This window comes from Leptosomus discolor, chromosome 10 (genome assembly GCF_034619465.1).
Source record: "Leptosomus discolor isolate bLepDis1 chromosome 10, bLepDis1.hap2, whole genome shotgun sequence".
Taxonomy (NCBI): Eukaryota; Metazoa; Chordata; class Aves; order Leptosomiformes; family Leptosomidae; genus Leptosomus; species Leptosomus discolor.
The window spans coordinates 5248447-5269423 of record NC_141400.1 but is presented as its reverse complement, the minus strand read 5'-3'; the positions used below and the strand labels follow the sequence as shown (position 1 = coordinate 5269423).

At 41.4% G+C, this 20977-nt stretch overlaps 1 protein-coding gene across 1 annotated transcript in view; it reads left to right on the top strand.

Moving 5' to 3' along the window:
- WWC1 (WW and C2 domain containing 1) overlaps positions 1 to 20977 on the top strand; it is a 72594-nt gene that overhangs the window by 36871 nt on the left and 14746 nt on the right. Inside the window, exons 3-11 of the mRNA XM_086470817.1 lie at positions 3325 to 3528; positions 5217 to 5293; positions 6240 to 6319; positions 7221 to 7350; positions 7909 to 8055; positions 9108 to 9181; positions 14341 to 14583; positions 16076 to 16165; positions 18540 to 19078. Of these exons, the coding sequence (XP_086326943.1) occupies positions 3325 to 3528; positions 5217 to 5293; positions 6240 to 6319; positions 7221 to 7350; positions 7909 to 8055; positions 9108 to 9181; positions 14341 to 14583; positions 16076 to 16165; positions 18540 to 19078 (1584 nt within the window). The remainder of the gene's footprint in view (positions 1 to 3324; positions 3529 to 5216; positions 5294 to 6239; positions 6320 to 7220; positions 7351 to 7908; positions 8056 to 9107; positions 9182 to 14340; positions 14584 to 16075; positions 16166 to 18539; positions 19079 to 20977) is intronic.

The window sequence follows — 20977 nt, the reverse complement described above, 5'->3', positions numbered from 1 at the left end:
ATCTGGTTGCATGTCTGAGCCCTGTGTGGTCCGGGGCAGTTGCCCCTGGGCCATGCCACTCAAAAGCACCATAGGCTTCAAGGGTATGCAGAGAAGGCTTCAAGCCACCCTGTCACCTGTTTAATAGCAGTTGCTCTTAAAAAGTTTCACTTCTATGAGGTGCCAGAGGCTACAAGACTTAACCTAGAATTTCAATGAAAAGGTTAAAAAGAAGAAAAACAAAATCATGACCCTATTTCTTATGCCAGCTCTAATCCAAATCATGATAAAACAAACCATAGCCACTTACCTTCAGGTAATCAAGAGGCTCATCTTTGTGGTTTATGTTGAAGTATCCTCTGGAGAGTGTCCAAAACCATCTTCCTTTCCAAGGTCTCTTGCAGATTCCCTGGGTGGGAAGGAACCATCATCAGAAGGTGTAAAGGGGATGGAGGCATGTTGGCTCTTGCTGCACACTTGAAGTATGTGAGACTAATTATCAGAAACAAGCCCAAGGACAGACTTAAATTAAATCTAAAGCCAGGAGCCATTAAAAAAAGTGAGATGGAGAACACGTCTAACCTTCTCTCTGAGGCAAAATAAATACAATTAAATTGAATTGAGTACCCAGAATATTCCTAATACAGTATTAATGCATAGCCCTGAGTGTTTCTCTCTGGGAGAACTTCTTTGGAATTTGATTTGCACAAAGAAGTGATGATTTTCTTTCCAGATGCTGATGCAAGCATAGTAAGACTACATTCTTCAAACATGAAACAATCAGATTTGTTTATGACAAGCTCAACATTAAATTAAAAATTCACAAGACAACAAATGATGTAATAGCCTGCATTTCTGTAGTCCTTTCATCTGTCTTTTGAATGTATTTTGCATTTCTCAGTAGTTGGGGCAGATCGAGAGCCCTTGGCCAACATTTTTGTAGATTGTTACTACATGTTTGAAAAGCAAAGCTCAAAGCTGCAATCAAGAGGGTACAGTTAGTGCTGTGATTACTGAAAAGGTTGATCTGAATATTTCAGAAAATGGGAACAAAGCATGTCAGTACGTAAGTGCATTGTCCATCCTCTCCATGAGCTGGCTGCCAAGCATTCACTTTGTCAGGTGGTGTACGTGCTTGGGGTGGTGTTCAGTGTTTCATTATCTAACGAAGGTGCTCAGCATTGTAGATTTTGACAGTCTTCCTCCTGGTTGCTTATAATGGATGGATTTCCCTGCAGCAGCTTCTACCGCCCTTCTTGCAATTATAGGAAGAACGGGGTGCTAGTTTAAGGGAAAACTGGAAACAACAAAGCTTGAAGAAACAGTAGGTACAGGTGGACTTATGACCCAGTGTCCTTAATTAGACTTCAAGAGTCATGGGTATTTTGCCAACATACTCATTAAGCTTGAAATTAAGAGTCCTGAGTCATGGTTGCTGGTACTTGTTCGTGCAGGCTGGTCCAGGGATGCTGTGTGTCTGGGAATATGGGGAGCAGCTGTCTGGGTAGCTCACAGCAGACTTTCTGCTTCTGGCTCAACTGTGGAGTAAAGGGAATTACTGCATCTGGGTGGTTATGGTTATCTGGAAAATGGGATTTGAGGGCAAGAATAGAGGCAGGATCCTGGGGGTTTCAGTTGATACGCTGCTGTGTCTTCCTGACTTTTCTTTTGGTCCCTCTAAGAGAGACCATAGTGCTGTCTGGGAGGGCACCAGCACCTGCAGCTGGCACAATCAGCTGCTTTTTCCTCAGGTTATTTTGGGGCAGTTTTTCAGGTCCAGGCTTAGCTTTAATATTACGTCAGCTAAAATGTTGCTTCTGCTAGCAGAACCTATAAAGGACTTCTTGTTGAAATGCTTCTACAAACTATACTGTCAGTGTCTTAAAAGTTTTTTTTAATCATCTTTTGCAGCTTCTCAAAGTTTCATTATGTAACTTGAAATGCTGTGTGTTCTTTGGGTCTTGAGATACTGTTAAAACAAGTTATTGCTGGAGTAGCCTGTGAATTTTCTCTGCAGCATGATCGTGGACAGCTTGTGAAAATGTTTGAGCGTCCATCCCTTGAGTAAAATCCCTTATGTCTAGTTTTGCTCCAAGGATTATTGTCAAACTGTTCTCTTCCCTGCATCCTCTGTATTGCGGTGTTAGTCTTACACCTGACTCACTTAAGAGCTGCTCATACCTTCCACCGTGGCAGCTTTTACTAAATATTTAAAGAGGCTCTTAAGATATGCAGATATATATTCCTACTGATAGTTTCAAGCGACTCCTTTTTATTAATTATTCATTATGTGGTAAGTAGGCATCCTTATTCAGGCACAGTAGTTTAGACAGTTTAGAGCACTTAGTCAACTGAATAGTGGAACCTGTTCCAAGCAAGAACATATAATAGCCTTGAAAGAGAAATGAAAAATACTTTGGAAACTTCCTCACAAAAATGAGACAAATACTGACAATAAATTTGCCTAATTAGGATTAGGACTAGCTGCATGTCTGTGACCTTTTGCCTTTTTCTTGATTAGAAACCTGAAAAGCAATGTATTGGTTGTGTTGGGATAACACAGATGGACGTGGTGTAGCTGTTCATGACTGCGTTGCCTATGTTACCAAAAATATTTTTCTTAAACTCCACCTCCTGTATTCTGCAGAGATTTACTGCTGTGCCTGCTTTCAGTGAAGGAAGTGTTTACTCCCCTTCTGAGATGCTGTTTATGTAATGTCGTTGGAGATGCTTTCATGGATACATTCTGCGATTTAATAAATCTTTATTTTTACTTACCTATGGAATCTGAATGGGAAGGTTTCTTTCCCCTTTTTGATAAAAGCCACTTGGCAGCCAAAGAGGACGGGCAGAGTTGTAACTGCCTTCATGTTGTCATATGCAGTATAATGCAGTCACGTGGCAGTGATGTTTTCTGAAAGATTTTTTTTTTTTATCAGTGAAATAGGTGAGGTATTTTATTGCTAATGTTATAAAGCAGTTGCAATAAAGATAAGTCTAACAGTCAATGTCAGTATCTTAGAGGCTGTGTGTGCATATGCTTGTGTGGATGTTTTAAGAGGCAGAACCAGGATGGCTTCAGCAGCAGAGGAGTTGGAGAGTTGTATGACATTTTCGTCGTGAATGGTTCTATACAGTGATTTGGCGTGGCGGAGGTCATTGGAGTTCATTGTGGACCAATGGTCACCTCTTAAGAAAAAAGGAAAATGTCCTTATTCCGCCTTTTTTATTACACAATGGGGCAAGGGGCTATTTTAAATTATTTTCATAAATGGTGGAGCTTCTCCAGGCAGCAGTACAAACCTGCATTCCATTGATCTTACCTACTTCTGATTTCTCTCCAAGAAACTACACAGATAGAAGACCCTCGTGTGCAATGGCGGCGGGAGCAGGAGCACATGCTGAAAGACTATCTTGTCCTGGCCCAGGAGGCGATTGCTGCACAGAAGGAGATCTATCAAGTGAAACAGCAGAGGCTTGAATTGGCCCAGCAAGAATATCGGCAGCTGCATGATGTGTGGGAGCATAAACTGGGCTCTCAGACCAGCTGTGAGTAGTTAGTGAGCTTTCTCAGTCATGAACCCGCTAGGATAGTAAAATGCTTGAAGCTGATCCTCTGGTAGAGCGCTGGGATGTGTTATGCCGTCACTTTGCACGTTTCCTCAGTTTATCTTGAAAGCAATAGCTGCCTGTTTGGTAAAGGACAGTTGTTATGAAACACTATTGCGGTTGGCTCAGTCCCTGGAATCAGTGTACAGGTTTTCAGCATGGGCTTTAAGAAATGTGAAAACATTTGGTGGTTGGCTCAATGTGAAAATATGAAGTTATATGGTATTTTCCTTGATTCACCTGTCCAAAGTATAGAAACAAGGCAAGAAGGCTCACCTGAGGCAGCATTGCCAGGCCCTTTTGGAGTTTAACATCCCAGGTAGCTGAGTGACTGTCTGGGGGAGCTGAGGGTCTGTATTTTGTGCCATGTAAAAGCTAACACTGGTGGACTATCCCTCTGCATATTAAGAACGTTCTTTTGTACCCCATGTTCTTTGTCACACAGGAAACTTCAGTACCTGTTGGTGCAGAAATGTTTATAGAAGGCCAAATTTCCTCCTTATTGTTACTAGTTAGGAGCTGGGAAGTGTCCAGAGGAAGATTTATTTCCTGCAAGTCTTCCAGAATTTTTTTTTTTTATAATCCTTAGTATTGCAGACTTTTTATGTTCTTGCTAGCCACACCAGCGGACTGATCTCCCTGCGCTTCACTGTTGCTGAGTTATGTCTTATGGTGGCAAATTCCACTGGCTAATCCTGTACCTGATGTTAAAATGTATTTAAGTAGTTTTCTGTCAGCTGAAGGATTCTTGTTTGACTAGAGTCCCATCCATCATTTCTGAAGTAGATTTTGGTCTTTTCTTGAGAGCACTCTACCTAAGTACTGGCAGACCAGAGCAGTACGCTAAGAACCCTGTGATCATGAATTACATAGGCGTGATGCGATCCATCTTTAAAAATACAACCAAACAGAAAGAACTAGAAATGCTTTCCCGTGTTTAATAGGGCATAAACTGATGGCTGCAAGGATCAAAATATCTCCCTTGCCTACAGCTACCTCTAACAACAGTGCACATTGGGGACCTTCTGTACCTTGTGAAGCAGAAGGGTTTTAACTGCTGCTGAGAAGAGAATTTTGCTCTTAATGGGACATTGATTTAATCTGGGGTGACACATTGTACGATTGGTCATGTCCTCAAGGCTATGAGAAGGCTTGCATCACATTTTTCAGTTTCTTCTCATTCTTTGCTTTTCTTTATTTCTAAACGTTCAGTGGGTTGTTTACTCAATGAGAAAGTCTGAACAAAAAATAAAGTTAAACCTTTATGCAATGCCTGTCCCTTCAGTTCTGTTAAATGCCTTTGGAATTGCAGGAAGCCACACTGTTGAATGGAGTGAACGTGTTTGGGAGTCTGAGTTCAGTGTGTTAATCTGGAACAAATCAAGACTCTGGAGATGCAAGACATGCTCTAGCCTCTTTAGTATACACTTTTGTGGAGTATTTGACTGCACTATTGCCTTCCCCTGCTTTGAGGGGTGAGAATTGATCTGGAAAATGGATAAAAGGCACCAGAAATGTGTGGACTTCTGGGTGTGCAGGAGTGATGGGAGGTTTTGGTTTGTGGTGGGGCTGGTAGAAGAGTAGGGAGGAAGGTAGAGCTGCTGAACTGGGTGTTGTATTTGTTCTAGTGCTCTCTGGCTCATCGTCAAGTTCCAAGTATGACCCAGAGATCCTCAAAGCAGAGATTGCTACTACAAAATCCAGGGTAAGTAGCACGGACGGACCCCTGCTTGGCACAAGTAACCTGCAGATATTTCCAAACCTCGTGGCAAATACTAAAAGGAGATGCCAAAGCAGTTGAAAGAGCTAATGTTGCCGTTCTTAATCTAGGAGGTAATTTATCAGAATTCTCAAATGTTGGAGTCTTAAGAGTTTGGAACACTTTTTTCCTTTAGACTTTAGACTTCCTTGGAAGCTGGCAGTACATACTGCTGTACCGCTACGCTGTGGGGTATTTAGCTGCGTGCTGGCTTCTCGATGGGCTGCAGCGCTGGAGAGCTGCGAGTTCCCTCCAGAGACTGGCAGCTGTTTTGTCCTGGGCTTAGTGCGGGTTGTTAGCAGCGGCAGTGTGCGCTCTCATGCAGAGCTCGGTTTGGGAAGAAGAAAGGACTAAAGTAAAGTAGGTCAGTCTGGCCTCTGTGGAGGAATATAAAACAGCAAGCTGTAGGGTCAGTGGATTTACAATATGTATTGTCATCCTGCTGTGTTACTCATGCAATGGGGCCTTTTAGTTTGGTATCTTGGAGGATGGCTTCTGTCGCTGCAGTGTAGCTCCTGTCCTGATGCTTTTTTTTTTTTTTTTTATTTTTGATGACTGGGAAGGTTTTAAACATTTCTGAGTAAAATCGACACGTGTTTCATTCCTGTCTGTCTTGAATTTTTCTCAGCTTTTCTGCTTATGAGGTGGGAACTTCCCTTGAGGCCTTTATCAAGTGATGTAGTAACTGGATACTGGATAAAGCCCTAGCTGATGATAATGTCCTGATGAGGATGCACACTGGGCTGTTAGCTGCTGTTGAGATGAACTGATTATCTGGAAACTTTGTTTAGAGTACTGTCTGCATTGAGTAAATTTAGAATTGAATGGGTAGTGCTGTACCTAAATACTCATACCTAAAATATCATTCTAAAAATGTGACACCTTGCTGCAGGTTAATAAACTCAAGAGAGAAGTAGCTCACATGAAGCAAGAGCTCCAGTACAAAGAGCATGGATTTCAAACACTGAAGAAGTAAGTTTGTTCTCAAGATCTTATTTTCAGTGTAGAACATCTCTGGCTTGTAATGCATCCCCCTCTACATTTATAAATAGCTGCCTAAATAACGCACGCTGAAATATGTTGCTGCTGCTATCTTTAGGCGTATGCAACTGAAAGCAGTGCACAGCCAAGGGGGTAGTTCTCTCGAATCAGTGCCTCTGTGTGACTGACCACATCAGAACTGACTTCGTGGCAAAAAGGTTTTGAACCAGGATCTCATCTGTTACACGGTGTTCTGTTTTACTCAGTGTTGCTTCATATGGATGACACAGTACAGCCGATTGTCTTAATTATAGGAGCTGTTGTTTTAGGGCACTGAGGAAAAATTTGGGGTGGAGTGGAAGGGGAGGAAAAGTTTCAGGTACTTACCGTTGTATGACTGACTAGACATCTGGTGTGTTTGAAATGTCACTGGTTAATATCTTATTTATTATAAACATCAACTGTGGTAGAATTCCTTTGAGAAGAGGGAAGGATGAGGCGGCTTGTAATTAGGTTGTGCAAGCAAATACATCTGTGCGTGTGAGGTCTGTGCCTGTTTGAAATCATGACTGAAAATAAGGTGATTCTCATGGATGGCTACGTTGAGCCTCTCTAGGTTAGAAACAAGGTAACTAGTAACAATCTGCCCAAACATACTATTTTGGGGGGTTCCTGTGCATTTTTGTCCTCCTTGAGGAGTCAAAGAGATGGTATGGTTAAAATTAGAGTTCCGAAACTTAATGTAATTCTGAGTGGAGTAACTTAGGTGGTGATGACTTTGGAGTGTGTTTTTCTTGAAAACTAATGTCAAGTTGCATGCATCTAGGATGATTATATTAACTGGACTTTATGAAGTATTATCTTACTATAATTTTTTTGAATTTCCGTGCAGAATTGACATGAAAATGTCTGATACTCAAGGTGGCTACAAACTTGATGAAGCACAGGCTATTTTAAGTGAAATGAAAGCTCTCAAGAAGGCCATCACATCAGGGGAGAAGGAAAAACAAGACCTCATTCAGGTATTGAACCAGGATGACTATAGTATTTTGTGTCGCCGTTGCTATCAGATTGAATTTCTGAGAAGTAAGTATTTTGTCTTTCAGATACGTAAGCAAGATTTTTATTGACATAAATTAGTACTGTACTGTGGTTGGACTGTAGCCTTTTTTGTTCTTCAGATTCTGGAAATAAGAAGTATAAAATACAGCAACTAACAATACTAAGCACTTGCTTAGAGATGAGTGTTTGTTTCAAGGTTTATTGGTCAAGAATGAAGCGGTGTGACTGTACTGCTGTCACAGAGCAGACCTGGAGAAGCCATGAAAACAGAGGCCCTCTTGGTCTGCCATCTCCAGCAGAGAGCCAGTCTGTCTGGGCAAGATGGTGTGCTAATGCCTGTGGGCTGCTTCGTGCTGTGGGAGGTGCAGTCCAGCCATGCCTGACCTCATATTTGCAGAGTCTGAGTGCACACAGTAAACATGCTCACATCTTAATCATGTAGTTTAGGCTAAAGCTGTGTAGTTGCTGGGGTACTTTGAGCAGAAGCGAGCTCACCTCATGACTTTTTATGGTTTTAGAGCTTAGCCAGGTTAAAAGACAGCTTTGTGAATGATAGAGGATCCCAGTCAGACCTGTGGGCCAGCAGCGTGTCTATGGAAAGCTCCAGCCCTTCGTTACCCCGGCAGTACCTGGATGTCAGTTCCCAGACGGAAGTTTCAGGAAATGTGAGTAATGTGTGAGAAATCAAGTGCATGTGGAGACGTTCCTCTGAACTATATGTAGTACTGCCTTAGCGTGAGTTTCCAAGCATGGGCTAGTATCTGTGAAATGATACTTCTGGTTTAAACTTCAGCGTGACCTTCATTTTTGTGTGCAGTGTTAATGTATCTCTAAAGGCAACCTGCTGTTTCCCCACACTGCCTTTATTAGAACAACCCAGGTGGGAATAAAAGGGAAGGAATTTTTATTTTGCCTGTAGGTGTAGCTTCTTCTAACGCAAGTATTTCCTTAGCTCTTTATATCAGTGATAAGCTACTGGACAGGAAACATTCGGCAGCTCCATATGGGCTAAGGTCTAATGAGGACTCTTCCCTAAAGAGTTCGTTTGGATTTTAGTGTGTTACGAGTGAGAATGATAGCATATGTGCAGATATTTTGATGCCGTCAAATGTGTAGTACTCACAAAACCTTCAGTCCTACTTGTGCAACGAGATCATAACTCCCAGGTTGGTGCCAGGCTCAGCACGGACTCGATCAGCGCTGTGGGTACATTGTATGTCTCGCAGGACATCACAGAAGCCTCTCCTGTCAAGCTTTACTTAAATGTTTGCAGCCACTTTCAGTCAGGGCCACACGAGTGACTAAAGAGCTGCAGATTTGGGCATGATGCAATGTACATTTTCTTTAAAACTGGACAACTAAAGCAACATGTCATCCAAAACAAAATGCAATGCAGCATTTAAAGATTGCGAATAGCATTGAAGGAGAAAGATTTACAAAGCTATTTGTGTGTGCTTGAAAATAGAAGCCTGAGATAGACGTGGTAGATTTGCTGATAAACTAGGTCAAAAGGAGCCTCTGAATCTTGTGAGGTTTTAAGTATTGGAAGAAATCATGAAAAATTTAATCAAAGACAGTATTTTCCTATTCTGTGATTGATTTAACTAGTAAATGAGTTCAGCAAGAGCAAGTGTAACTTGTAACATCATCAATGTCAATAGGGAATATCAGAAGGGGAGTGGTTACCAAGTTGCTGATTTTGTATTTTGTATCTCAGTTTGTTAACAGCAGCAATAACCAGTTGGCTGAGAAAGTGAGATTACGCCTTCAATATGAAGAAGCAAAGAGAAGGTAATTCTTTGGGCTGTTGTACCTTTTGGCTGTCACATAGCTTGTTCTGAAGATAAGTTTCACTAGAAAAAGTGCTGCTCAGCTTGAAACCCAGTGTTACTGCTAAATAAACATGGTAATTTTTGAGCCAGTGAGGCAATAGGCTTTCTGGGCCAACGTTATTCAAGAACTAAATAACCATCCTAGGTGTGACTAAAACGTGAAGAATTCAGTCTGGCCACACCTGTGGGGACATAAGTGGTTTTGCTACCTGTTGCCATTGCTTCCCCATTCCTAATAAGGAGACTGTACTGTAAGGCATCTCCTTACCTCATTCAAAATGAAGTGAATGTTTGCATGGCTTTAAGTCTGATAAGGAGCAATGTGTATTGTGTTAACACCTAACATAGCAAAACATGGACAATGGCTACAATTCCAGAGCTTATCTGCAGGAACGGAAGTTTTCACCCTTGCCATCTGATCCAAGATGAATGAAGGCTAGATTTTTAAAATTCATATTTACTGAACAGGCCAATTTAAGAAAGAGTTTTCTGGGATTTACTTTTCTAATACATAATAGCTAACTCAGCTCCTTAGTTAAACAAAAAACCACCAAGCATTATTATTGAGACTTTGGCTTGCCTAGTCCTTGTTCGGTGATGTAACCATCGGTGGCTCTGCTTTAGAGGGACTTTGCAATTCCAGAGTAACAAACTTCAGATGCATGGTACAATCTGTTCTTGGGATATATGCAAAGAGAAGAATTTTTCTTCTGTTTCTGGTTAGAGATAAGAGCTTTAAGGCTGAGGTTACTAATAATGTTCTCATTTTAGTAATGTTGGCATGGTCAATAGGCTGTGTTTCTCAGTGGCATAAAATTCAATCTGTATCTGTGGGAGTTGTCAAAGACAGGGTGTGCCCAGCTGCTTTTGGCATGAACTGACACTTTTCTTCCTAGGTGGACCAATTCTATCAGACCTGTCAATTTTGCCAGTCCAAGATTTGCCAAACTACCTTGATAGTCAAATCATTCTGTGACTTTTTAAAACAACATTAAAATGGTTAATGCTTCAGATGTTAAAACTGCTTTTTACTTTTGAGCTTTTCTGAAGACTGCAGTTTAATTCACACTGACTTTACATCTTCAGACTGAAGTGGAGCACTCTTACTTTAGCCTGTATCTTTTCCAGGGAGGGGTGAGTGAATAATGACAAACCCGAGAAGCTAATTAATATGCTGTTTAAAAAAAGACAGAACTTTAAAAAGGCAGCACAGTAGTTCATTTGAAGTAATGGTGAAGGACGTACTAAACAGTCTTGCAGTTAAAGAAGGTTTGATACCTCATGTCTGTCTTAGATTATCTATAGATTTTCTCAGAGTTTAAAAAACATTATCGTGAGGAAAGGTGGGTCTGAATGGGCATGAATAATAGATGCTAAAATGAAAAGATCTCCAGCTATCAGAGCACGGTGGTTTTGGCATGGTTATTAGTAGGAGCTGCAGAAACAAGTACCTTAACTGGTTTTAAACTGGAACAATACTATGGATATGGTGACTCACAAGGAACCTTCTGCTCCTGTGAAAATTCCTTCTTGTGATGTTAGAAGTGTATCCTATCCCCACAGCAGTGTATTAAAGTGTTCCAAAAACACAAGAGACAAGCAAGTACTTTGCTGGTGCGTGTATTACAAAGGGAGCCAAATGGTGGAAATACATCTGTCTTACTAGCTCTGTATTGTCTGGAAAGGCAAAATGTGAGGCCTGAAATCAAGCTGATCCCATATTAATTAGATTAGAATTCTAGATTTGTAAGGGGCTGATGATTTTGCAAGTGGACTGTAGCAGACACTACGCCATTGTGGACCAGACTAAAGGCACAGATGTACGTGAATATCTTGCTTAACTTCACCACACCAGAGCTGTCAGGATACAATGCTGCATGTTCCCTTACCCACCACCAAGTCCTTTCCTTTCATGGCTCAGTGAGACAAGGAGAGCCCTAGAGCAGACAATGTTAAACCTGCAAAAAGAACAAAGGGCAACCGCAGTGACGAACCTGTAGCTTAATTGGATTGGAAACTGATAATGGGTATCATGTCAAAAGAGATGTCAGTGCTACATCTCAATGAGGAGATAGCTACCGCAGCATGAATGTAATCAGAGATGTAACTAAATTATGTTGTACAATTTCAGACATATAGTCGTAACTCAGTTGTTCTGTGCACTGTTTTAGTTCCTTCAACAGTTAAACTTTCAGCTTGGGTTTTGTGTGACTGGTGGTAACTCTGGGATTTTAAAAGTATGTTTTATAATCTCTTAAGATGAAATATTTTAATGTCACATTCAGCAGCATTGCAACAACGGTGGGTATTTGACTGCTCAGTTTTAAGACCGCACCTCCCACTTTGATGATTTTTTTTTTTTTTTTCCCTGAAGAACAGAGGCTGATCTGATATAGGATTGCTAGTTGCTGATTGTGGATACACGTCTTCATGCGTGCTTCTGTGGAGATCCATGTGCTCTGAACAATCTCCATAGAGACTAAAAATGTTACATGTTATGCCTGTGTCACAGATAAGTACCAGCTTTCCCCAGTAAAAGAAAAAAAGACTTGATATGATGATGAATAAATCATCTACCTACCTTTTCTAGGCAAAAAAGAAGACAGTTAAATAAAACTGGAGGCTCCTGTTTTGTATGTTGTTCAGTCTTGCAAGGTAGTGGCCATTCAGAAAGGTGGTATGACCTGAGCCCAGTATTGCTGGTTTCTTTGCAATGCAAAGGTAGCATGGCTCAGCGGTGATGTAGTTCAGACTCGGTCACCGAATGCTGAAGGGCTGGAGTCTTCAGCCAAATGCCAGACAGTCTGCAAAGCAGTTGGTTTAGAATGATGCTGTTTTATTGGAAAAATAGAATACGTAAACCTCCTTTTAACTGAATAGGGGAAAAAGAATGATCATTTACAAAGGGTAAAACTTGAGGTTAGTTTAACAAAGCTGTTACTCGGAAATGCATAGAGAACAAATTCCAGTGGAAAAGCCATATCCATGCAAATGTATGCCAAAAGTGATCAGATTAATGCCAACCAATCCTCTTAAACTCATATCCCTTCAAAATGCACAGAGGAATTCTCGGATTATGAATTAATGCCACTGTTAATTCTTCATTGGAGCACAGTATTGCACTTAATCAGGCACTCAAAAACAAAACTGCTCCTAAGAAGACCTAAAAATAGTTGAGCTGAGTATCTATCAATTATAGAACTTTAATTAGAGTAAGCAACCTGCTGTGGGAAATGAGTTTACAGAAAGTGAGGCTTCTCTTCAGAAAGGTGATCTCTAGTCTGTCTCCTGTGATGGAGGAGGCAGGTCAGTCTGTGTGAGCCTAATCCTTCACGGGCTCTCTCAGGGCTTGAGTTCCTCTTGGCCTCCGGAGCTTGGAAGACAAAGCTTTATTCTTCAAGGCCATTCAGCAGTTGTGTAGCTGCTGCTGCCTGGATCTGCATCTTATTACTTACTCCACACGCTTTGATTTCGCTACTTGGCATTGAAATTGCTCTGTGCCTGCATGTGTGCTGGTTTGCTGGAGGAAGTGTGCACCATCCTGTGCGCTTCTGTAGCATAACCCAAGCTCTAGAAAGAGACAAATCCAGATTAGTAGCCACAAGTATTTGTTGCATCAAATTTAAGTCCAGTAATTCTGTCAACAGATCACAAAGCCCTTTTCAAAGGGAGATGAATGTTGGACTTTTGTTTTACACGTACAGCATTTCACTACCATTTCTTAAGTATTTACTAAACCTGAGTGAGAGATTAACGTGAGTTAATCACGTGAAGGAGCATGTCTGCCTTAAGTCTCTAGTCTTCAGTCGGGTGAATTATTTTTGCAAATATCTTGCTTTATATTGCAAGGTACTGTTCCTCCTTGTTTGCCTCCTAAGCTTTTGTAATTTGTCCACCCCAGCCCATTCTGCCCTTCCCATTCCCTGCTCCCCACTCAATCATTGTTTTGTGCGAGTTCCAGAAATGCAAGTCGTTGGTAACTCTTACTCAACTTTATCTGTACTATTGTTTCTCCCCAAACTACCGTGAGCACCCTGTCAGGTCATCAAAGGAGACAGCTTTCTTTGGGAAGACTGACATTCCTGCCCTTCCTTAGGTATCCTGGCCTGCTGCTGGTTTTTTGCTTCCCTCTGTGTGTTGCATTGCAAAGCTTAACATTTGTGCAGCTAACCGAGCAGTTCAGGTACTTGGGAAATTGGGAGTGGGCAGATAGTTGGAGTGAGCAGCCTCCTTACCTGCCATGAGCTGTGCTGTCCTCTGCTGTCAATCAAAGCTCTTGCTAAATTCTACGTCTGTATTGCTGTTGCTTTTGGTAGTCATCTTCCTGCATGAGATAATGCGGTATGGTGCTGAAGGTTTAGTGATACAGACTTTAAACTGAAATCTGGAATGATACCTCTAATGAAAACAGACTTTAAATTTCATGCAAATAAGCGGCCCTGGGTTTAGGTAGGATCGTATTGCCTCTTCAGCAGTTTGCATCCTCAGGTGCACGTTGCACCACAAGTAGTGTAGCTGTTCAGTGTGTCTAGAATGCTTCCTGTGAGTCAATAGTTGGATTCTTCCAGTAGCAGCATGCACATGATTAACTTCCTCATTGTAAAGACAAAAATAGTTTCCAAACTTGTGAGTAACCACTGATCTTTATCAGCCTACCTGAATCGTATACAGAGAGTATACAGTTCTTTCCCGTAAAACTGATTAAAGATCAGATATTTACCACATGATACTCTCCACACCAAGTACTGTGAGGTCATTAGCTGTAAGGCATATGAAATACCCTATAGTATATTTGACGACTTTTTTCGAGATCCAGAATTTCTGTTGTAGTGTTCCCTGACTGATGGACATTGCAGGTTAGCTAGAGACTTAGCTTACCATTGGGAGCAAACCTGAGTTAAAACCCCATTCTGCATGTCAGCCTCCCAGTGGTGCCATCACTTGACAGTGCCCTGGTAAGGAGGGCATGAGGGTGAGGGCCGTTGTCCCTGAGCTGAGGGCTTTCTTCAGGACAACGGAAGATGTGGTTGGTTGTGGTACACCTTTGTGTGTCTGAAGAAGTAGCTCAGACACTCCTCATGGAATAACTGCCTTTTTTTTTTTTTTTTTTCCCTGCAGAATAGCAAACCTGAAAATACAACTGGCTAAGCTTGACAGCGAGGCCTGGCCTGGTGTGCTGGACTCTGAACGGGATCGTCTAATATTAATTAATGAGAAAGAGGAGCTCTTAAAAGAAATGCGATTTATTAGTCCCAGAAAATGGACTCGAGGAGAGGTGGAGAGACTGGAGACAGAGAGAAGGCGCCTGGAGGAAGACCTTCAGGCTGCTAGAGACACTCAGAGCAAAGCTCTAACTGAGAGGTAGGTTACTGGGCATAGGACAGAGCTTGCCTTATTGGACAGGAGGCGATGGGGAGCAAGCAGCAACATCCCCTGGCTGAATGCTGATAGCAGTGTGCCCTCAGACTTCCAGGAGACTGGGTCTGCTTACACAGTTTCTGAAATGATCTCCCAAAAGAAACCACCTGCAAGTCGTACTTCCCAAGTGGGGAAAGGTGGCTGTTCCTACAAATGGATCCTCTGTGAGAATGTAAGAAATGCTCAGAATAGCCCCATATTCTGTTAGTGTACTATAATGTTTCTGTATGCAGCCAGCGCCTCGCAACAGCTTCTCCAGTCGCTGTGCAGTCTGGAGCTTGGTAAATGTCAACAGATGGAATTCTAAATTTTTAAAATTTGTTTGTTCTGAGCATCCTTGTATGTGATTCCTGTAGGAACTGGTATTTGACAGGGCTGTGGGAGTTGCATGGAATGTCCGGTGAATCTAAACTAGCTGAAAGAAATGCCAGCTAGCCTCCCTAATTTTACTTGTGTTGCAGGGAGAGATCTCATGGGAATGTACAGTGAGGATGAATACTGCATTTAGCCATTGCCTACAAGTGCTTTACAATCTGGATATATTAATGTGGGTGGCTATGGCAGTGTTACTTTTAGCCGCAGTCTCTCGAATGTATGTGGAATAGGTGTGTTGCGTTCACTTTCTCTGTGGCGCGCTCTTTTCACTTCTTGCACATGCTCAGTGTTCAAGCTACGGATTTTCTACATAGTCTTTTCATGGTTTTATCCTGATGGATAAAATGCAGGCATCTCAGGTGTTTCAGCTGCAGGACTTCTACCAGCCTGAAATACCTGTAGTTCCACAGATGTTTCTGGTCTTGCCAAAAGATGAACGCTGTCATTTGTGATTTTTAGGAATGTGGTCCTGTTCTAGTGCCAAAGAAACAGCGTGTTCTGGAGAAGGGTTTCTTGTCCAGAGACCTGTTAAGTTAGGGTATGAGCACCCAGGTGCACATGTTTGTATCTCAAACCAATTCAGGTGTGAAATAACAGTGAGATGTTGCTGAAGTCCATGATTCATGTAAAGCTGTAATGAGGTGGTTAATAACTAAATCCTGTAGACCTTGGTCATCCATAGACCTTACTGTAGGCGAATAAAAGGATTTACACCTTTATTAGCACAGTAAGTGTGAGAATGCAATAGTGTATAGCGAGCAAAATCTGCCAGACTTTTTTTGAGGCTTGATCCTAGAAACATTAACTAGTTTAACTACTACTTTATAGTACTAGCTGTAATTATTTTCCCTGTCGTTAATGTTTGCAGGATTGAGTTCCACATTTTAAGAGTCTTGGAAGATGGTAGGCACCTACACATCTTGACCAAATTCTGTCCCACGTTATACTCTGTGTTCTTAATAACTTTTGTAGGACTTCATAGAAAAAATAGAATTTTCCTTTAATCATTTTAAATAGTAAGTCCTGCTTTAGCTCGTCTTTTTCTTCTGTCTTCTCTTAGATTGAAGTTGAATAGCAAAAGAAATCAGCTAGTCCGAGAACTGGAAGAAACAACACGATTAGTTGCAATGTTGCACACCCAGCTGAAAAGGTATGTGACCTTTTACAGAAGTTGTAGCTGCTTTAACTGCACATGATGTAACTGCCTTTCTCTGCTAACAATTTCATCTCCCAGCTGAGGGTCTGAAAGGCCTTTCAGTTATAGTAGTGATCTAAGGCCCCTGTGTGGACAATGGAAGAAGCCTCAAGAATTATACGTCCCACTCAGTTTAGATGGATGCTTTAGAATGGCATAAATAACCTCGTGATGGTACCTCTGTCTGACAACAGAAGGAGTTTGTGCAATCCCTTCTACTTTGGACATGTAACATTTAGGTGACTAAGAATAGCTGAGATTTTTTTTACTAATGTTTGAATTACTGAAGTATTATATTAATAAAGTATGTTAAAGACAGCTTAACACGCAGCAAGTGAAACGAATCTTAGTAATGCAACTCCATGTTAATGTGTGAATGTCATGATAATAGTTCTCTAAACTAATTCCAAGTGTGCTGTTGCTTGCAATGTAGACAATGTATTGAGATATTTCTGAATCTGTTGTGGTTTGTATGGCGCATAGAAATATTTCTGCAGTCATAATATGGTCTGGTTGTTCAGGCTTTTTTTTGGAAGAGCATAGGATTACTGTTTCCAGACGAACGCATGACTGCAGGCAGTAAGGCCAAATCATCATTAGCTAAAACTATGTTTTTATCCTTTTGATTAGCAAGAGAGTTTGGTGGGGTTTTTGCTTGGTAGAGGTTTTTCCTGTCAGTGTGTACTGAATTTACTCTGTTTGTAGCTTCTGCTGCACTGGGATTCTGTTTCATTTTGTGAAGATGACACCGAAAAGACTGGAGAGAAATCATAGTGCAAGACTGACATGTAAATGAGCCACCATGGAGAATAGCTATCTGTGATACTCTTATGCAGTGGAAATGCATCATATTTTCATTTCATCTAGCTGATTAGGGATCTTTTGAGGTGACCAAGCGGCATGTGAAACTAATTTCTTCCTAACTATGTGCCCAGTGTTCTTGGCATGCTCCTTCATAAGAATAAGCATTTGTTGTTAACCCCATAATGCAAAATGTCTGGCATTCAAAGGTATGCACAAAATGAAGTTGAGCCCAGTTTGTTCATAGGGAAAAGACTAATTAAAACCCCCTCCCTTTTCATAATGAAATACACTGAAAAGCTGTAAATTTATTAGTCCTTGCCAGATCTATACATACTGCCAAAATGCGAAACCTCAATCATGTTTCAGTTATGTTTCACCCAACAGCTTTTTTGAACAAATGTGATGCAGTGCACATTGTCATACAAATGCATAAGACATTTTGTGCTAAAATTACACTAAATTCTGCATACTTGCCTTTTTCTCATAAGGTCATGGGCATAGTTATACAAATGCAGCTCTTAGCTTTTACCCCATAAATAATAAATAAGGGATTATGAGGCTTATTAACATCCTCACTGTTTTTCAGTGGGGCAACTTAAGCCACTTATAAATACGCAGAAATTTTTCAATAGATAATCCATATCTGAAGTGAGGGTTAAGGGTCTTTAAAGAGTCAGTAACGAGCAGGGTATTCAGTATGTGGAGCAGGAGTGTTGGTTTAAATGGAATTTCTAGGGCTGGTATATGTTGTAGTCAGTACTGGAGGATTTGTTGGGTTTTCTGAGAAAAAAAAGTGTGCTGTGGTGTCTGGGCATTCTCATCTGAACAGACTTCTATTCAGCACCCGCTTAAAATTAATTTTCCTGTCAGTTAGGTTGTGAACCTAGATCTCTAGGGATAAATAATTTGTGTGAACTGATTTCACAGACCAGCCTCAACTCTTTCCCTTGCTTCCCTGGACCTGGATTCCATGTAGCAGCCTTTCACGTAGGTAAATCCTGCCGGTTTTCTGGTAGCTGCTGGCTGTTGTGATCTCTGAGGGCCAGTTCCAGGCAGCTGTGATACTGGCTTTTGGCTGTGGGTCCAAGATTGAGGCTAATGGAGGAAGATTTCCATACGGTCAGACAGTTCCTTGCAATAACTTCATCTTCTTGCATGGGCCTTGCTGGTTTTTGTGGTCTGCTTTGGAGATTAACAGGAACCATAGATTTTTTTTTCCAGACAGATGTGGGAGGAGAATGTTGTCACTAATTTTAATTGATCTGAAACTATTCATTAGAGTTGGTTTGGCTAAACAAGGACTCTTAGAAGGTTGATGTGGTGAGTAAAAAAATGCGTATGAACTATATTATTTTTGTAGACTTTGGGTAGACTGTGGTTCTGGATTGTTGAGGGGACTAATGCATATTGCCTGAGCTAACAAAGCAAAACATGCCATATGGGCTTAGAGATTTGGTTACATTGCAGTGTTTTCCTGAGAAATCAGGAGATACAGCATAACGGTTTTCTGACTTGTTTCCTTCAGTCTCTCCACCAGCATGCTTTCCCTCTCCTCGAGCAGCAGCCCCGGTTCTCTTGCGTCTAGCAGAGGATCTCTTGCCACCTCCAGCCAGGATTCATCCACCTCAGCCAGTTTCACTGATCTGTACTATGAGCACCTGGAGCAGTTGGAGCAGTTGGACTCAGACTATCAAAACAAGCTTGACTTGCTCCTAGAAGGAGCCACTGGATTTAGACCGTCAGGCTGTATCACCACTATTCACGAAAACGAAGTAGCGAAAACTCACAAAGCAGATACCACCAGTCGCATACAGGCTCTGAGATCGTTGTCTGGTACTCCAAAATCCATGACATCGCTATCTCCAAGGTCATCTCTCTCTTCTCCATCTCCACCTTGCTCTCCACTGGTGATAGACCCACTCCTAGCTGGTGATGCCTTTTCAAGCCATATGGATTTTGATGACGCAGAGATAAGTAGAAATCTCTCAGACCTCACTCTAAACACTGGGAGTGGCAACTGTAGACTGGAGGAGCCTAGAGCAGGAGATAAACATCTAGGTCAAGGTATGGTAACAAACTATTTGCATGCACATGCATGCATTTATTTTTAATGTAGTTTACAAAGCCTAGAGAAGCAAGTATTTCAAAAGCTGCCTGTCATCTTGGTATCTTTGTGTTGAGAAGTGTATTCAGCTGTGTTCTATCTTGCTTGGGAGAAAGGATTGGTGTTTTAATTTGTGTGTGAAAAATAGTGCTGATCTGATGAGTCTTGCACAAGACTATATCTAGGTGTGTTTTCAGTGTACTTATATGCACGTGTACACAAATTACAGGGATTTCATGTGCAAATATAAATGGTTGTGGTGGGATTCCTGGTTTAGTGTCATCTAGTGTTTTGGGTCTGGGAGGCACATATGCCATATTGACACAAACGTTTTGGTCAAGCTTTTGAGGAAAGCTGTGAAATCCATTTAGCTTAATAATTAACAAATGATAATAAAAATCCCCTTCCCTGCCACCTTAGTGTGCACAATGTCTTGCTCTGGTTCCCAGTAACTCAGTGGCAATGAATTTATTAACTTCAGCTGAGCAGACATGTCAAGGCTGTGCTTGAATTTCTGTTGTTTGAGGGGGATGGTCTCTTAGCAACAAAAACATGTTTAGATTGTGAGCATGATAAAATAAGACATTTAGAGATAGTGGATGTTCTCATACATGCATATGGCTTATTGGTGGGTGTGAAGGGTTCATCCTTTTTTAGAATGATGGCTGGGCTGAAGCGGAGGGAAGGCAGTAGGCAGCAGTCACGGCACTCATGCTAGGGCCTGTCTGAAGCCCTTGTGACTGTAGTTGGGTTAAATGCAGTGGAGATGAATGAAATGACTGGATTCATAACTGCAGTGAGAAAGAGCTTTAGAGGCAATATAAACTTGAAAGCTATAGTTTTATGAAGCAGCAGTGCAGTTTGTTTCTGTTTTTCATAGGATTATAAGACAGCCTTTGAGAATAAAGGGAACTAGCACCGTGTTATCACTGGCTTCTGCATTAAGAAGGCTGACACTGCTTAAAATACAATAAAAGACACAAGTGCAGATCTTCCCCTTTGAGCTACCATTTTCCTACAAGCGAGAGGTATTATGCATTTGAGTAGGAAACACTAATTATTCTTATTAGAACTGGGCACTGATTAGTTTTAACCTTTTTAGCTCTTCAAGATTTGTCAAGGCTGTTAAAGTGAAAGCGCAGGTGTTAAGCAGATTAAGTGATTATTGCTGTTAGCCAGTCAGCAGACAGAATAATCACCATAAGTAGTTTATTTCAGGGCAATAATGAGATGAGATTTTACTCCTCAGGCATTTGGGGGGAGGGGAGGGGCGGGGGGGGGTGTGTGTGTCAGTATAACACCCGAAACACGGTGGCTGGATCTGAGGTGGTCAGTACTTGGCCTCCTGGGCAAAGCATGCTCACATGTTCCTGTAAGTAGAGCTGAATAGTATATATCTGAGGGATTTGCTTTTTGTTTCTGTTAGAACAGAACCTCTGCTACCTTTGAGGCTGAAATAAGGTTTCCTCTCTCACCTGAGTGACACCCGAGCGATTTAGCTGAAACTAATAGCAAAACTTGGAATCTGGCAGAGCCTGACATTCTCTGAGGAAATGGTGTGGATGGGAGGACAGTACATGTAATGGCTCTTCAAAGCCTTGTCATGGTACGTCCAACCAAGAGAGCCCATGGAAGGCAAAATGGCAGTTAAAGCAAACTTTAAACTCTTGATATGAGTACAAACAAATGGTGAAAAAAACATAGGAAGTGTATCTGCCTGCTTGGAAATACAGAATAGAGTTGAGTCTGTTCTGACTGCCTCTTCCATAAACTTCCTTTTTAGTGTGATACCTCTTTAGAGACTGAAGGCGTAAAACAGAAAATCCAAATTTTGCGTTCATTAGCCACATGAAAAAGTT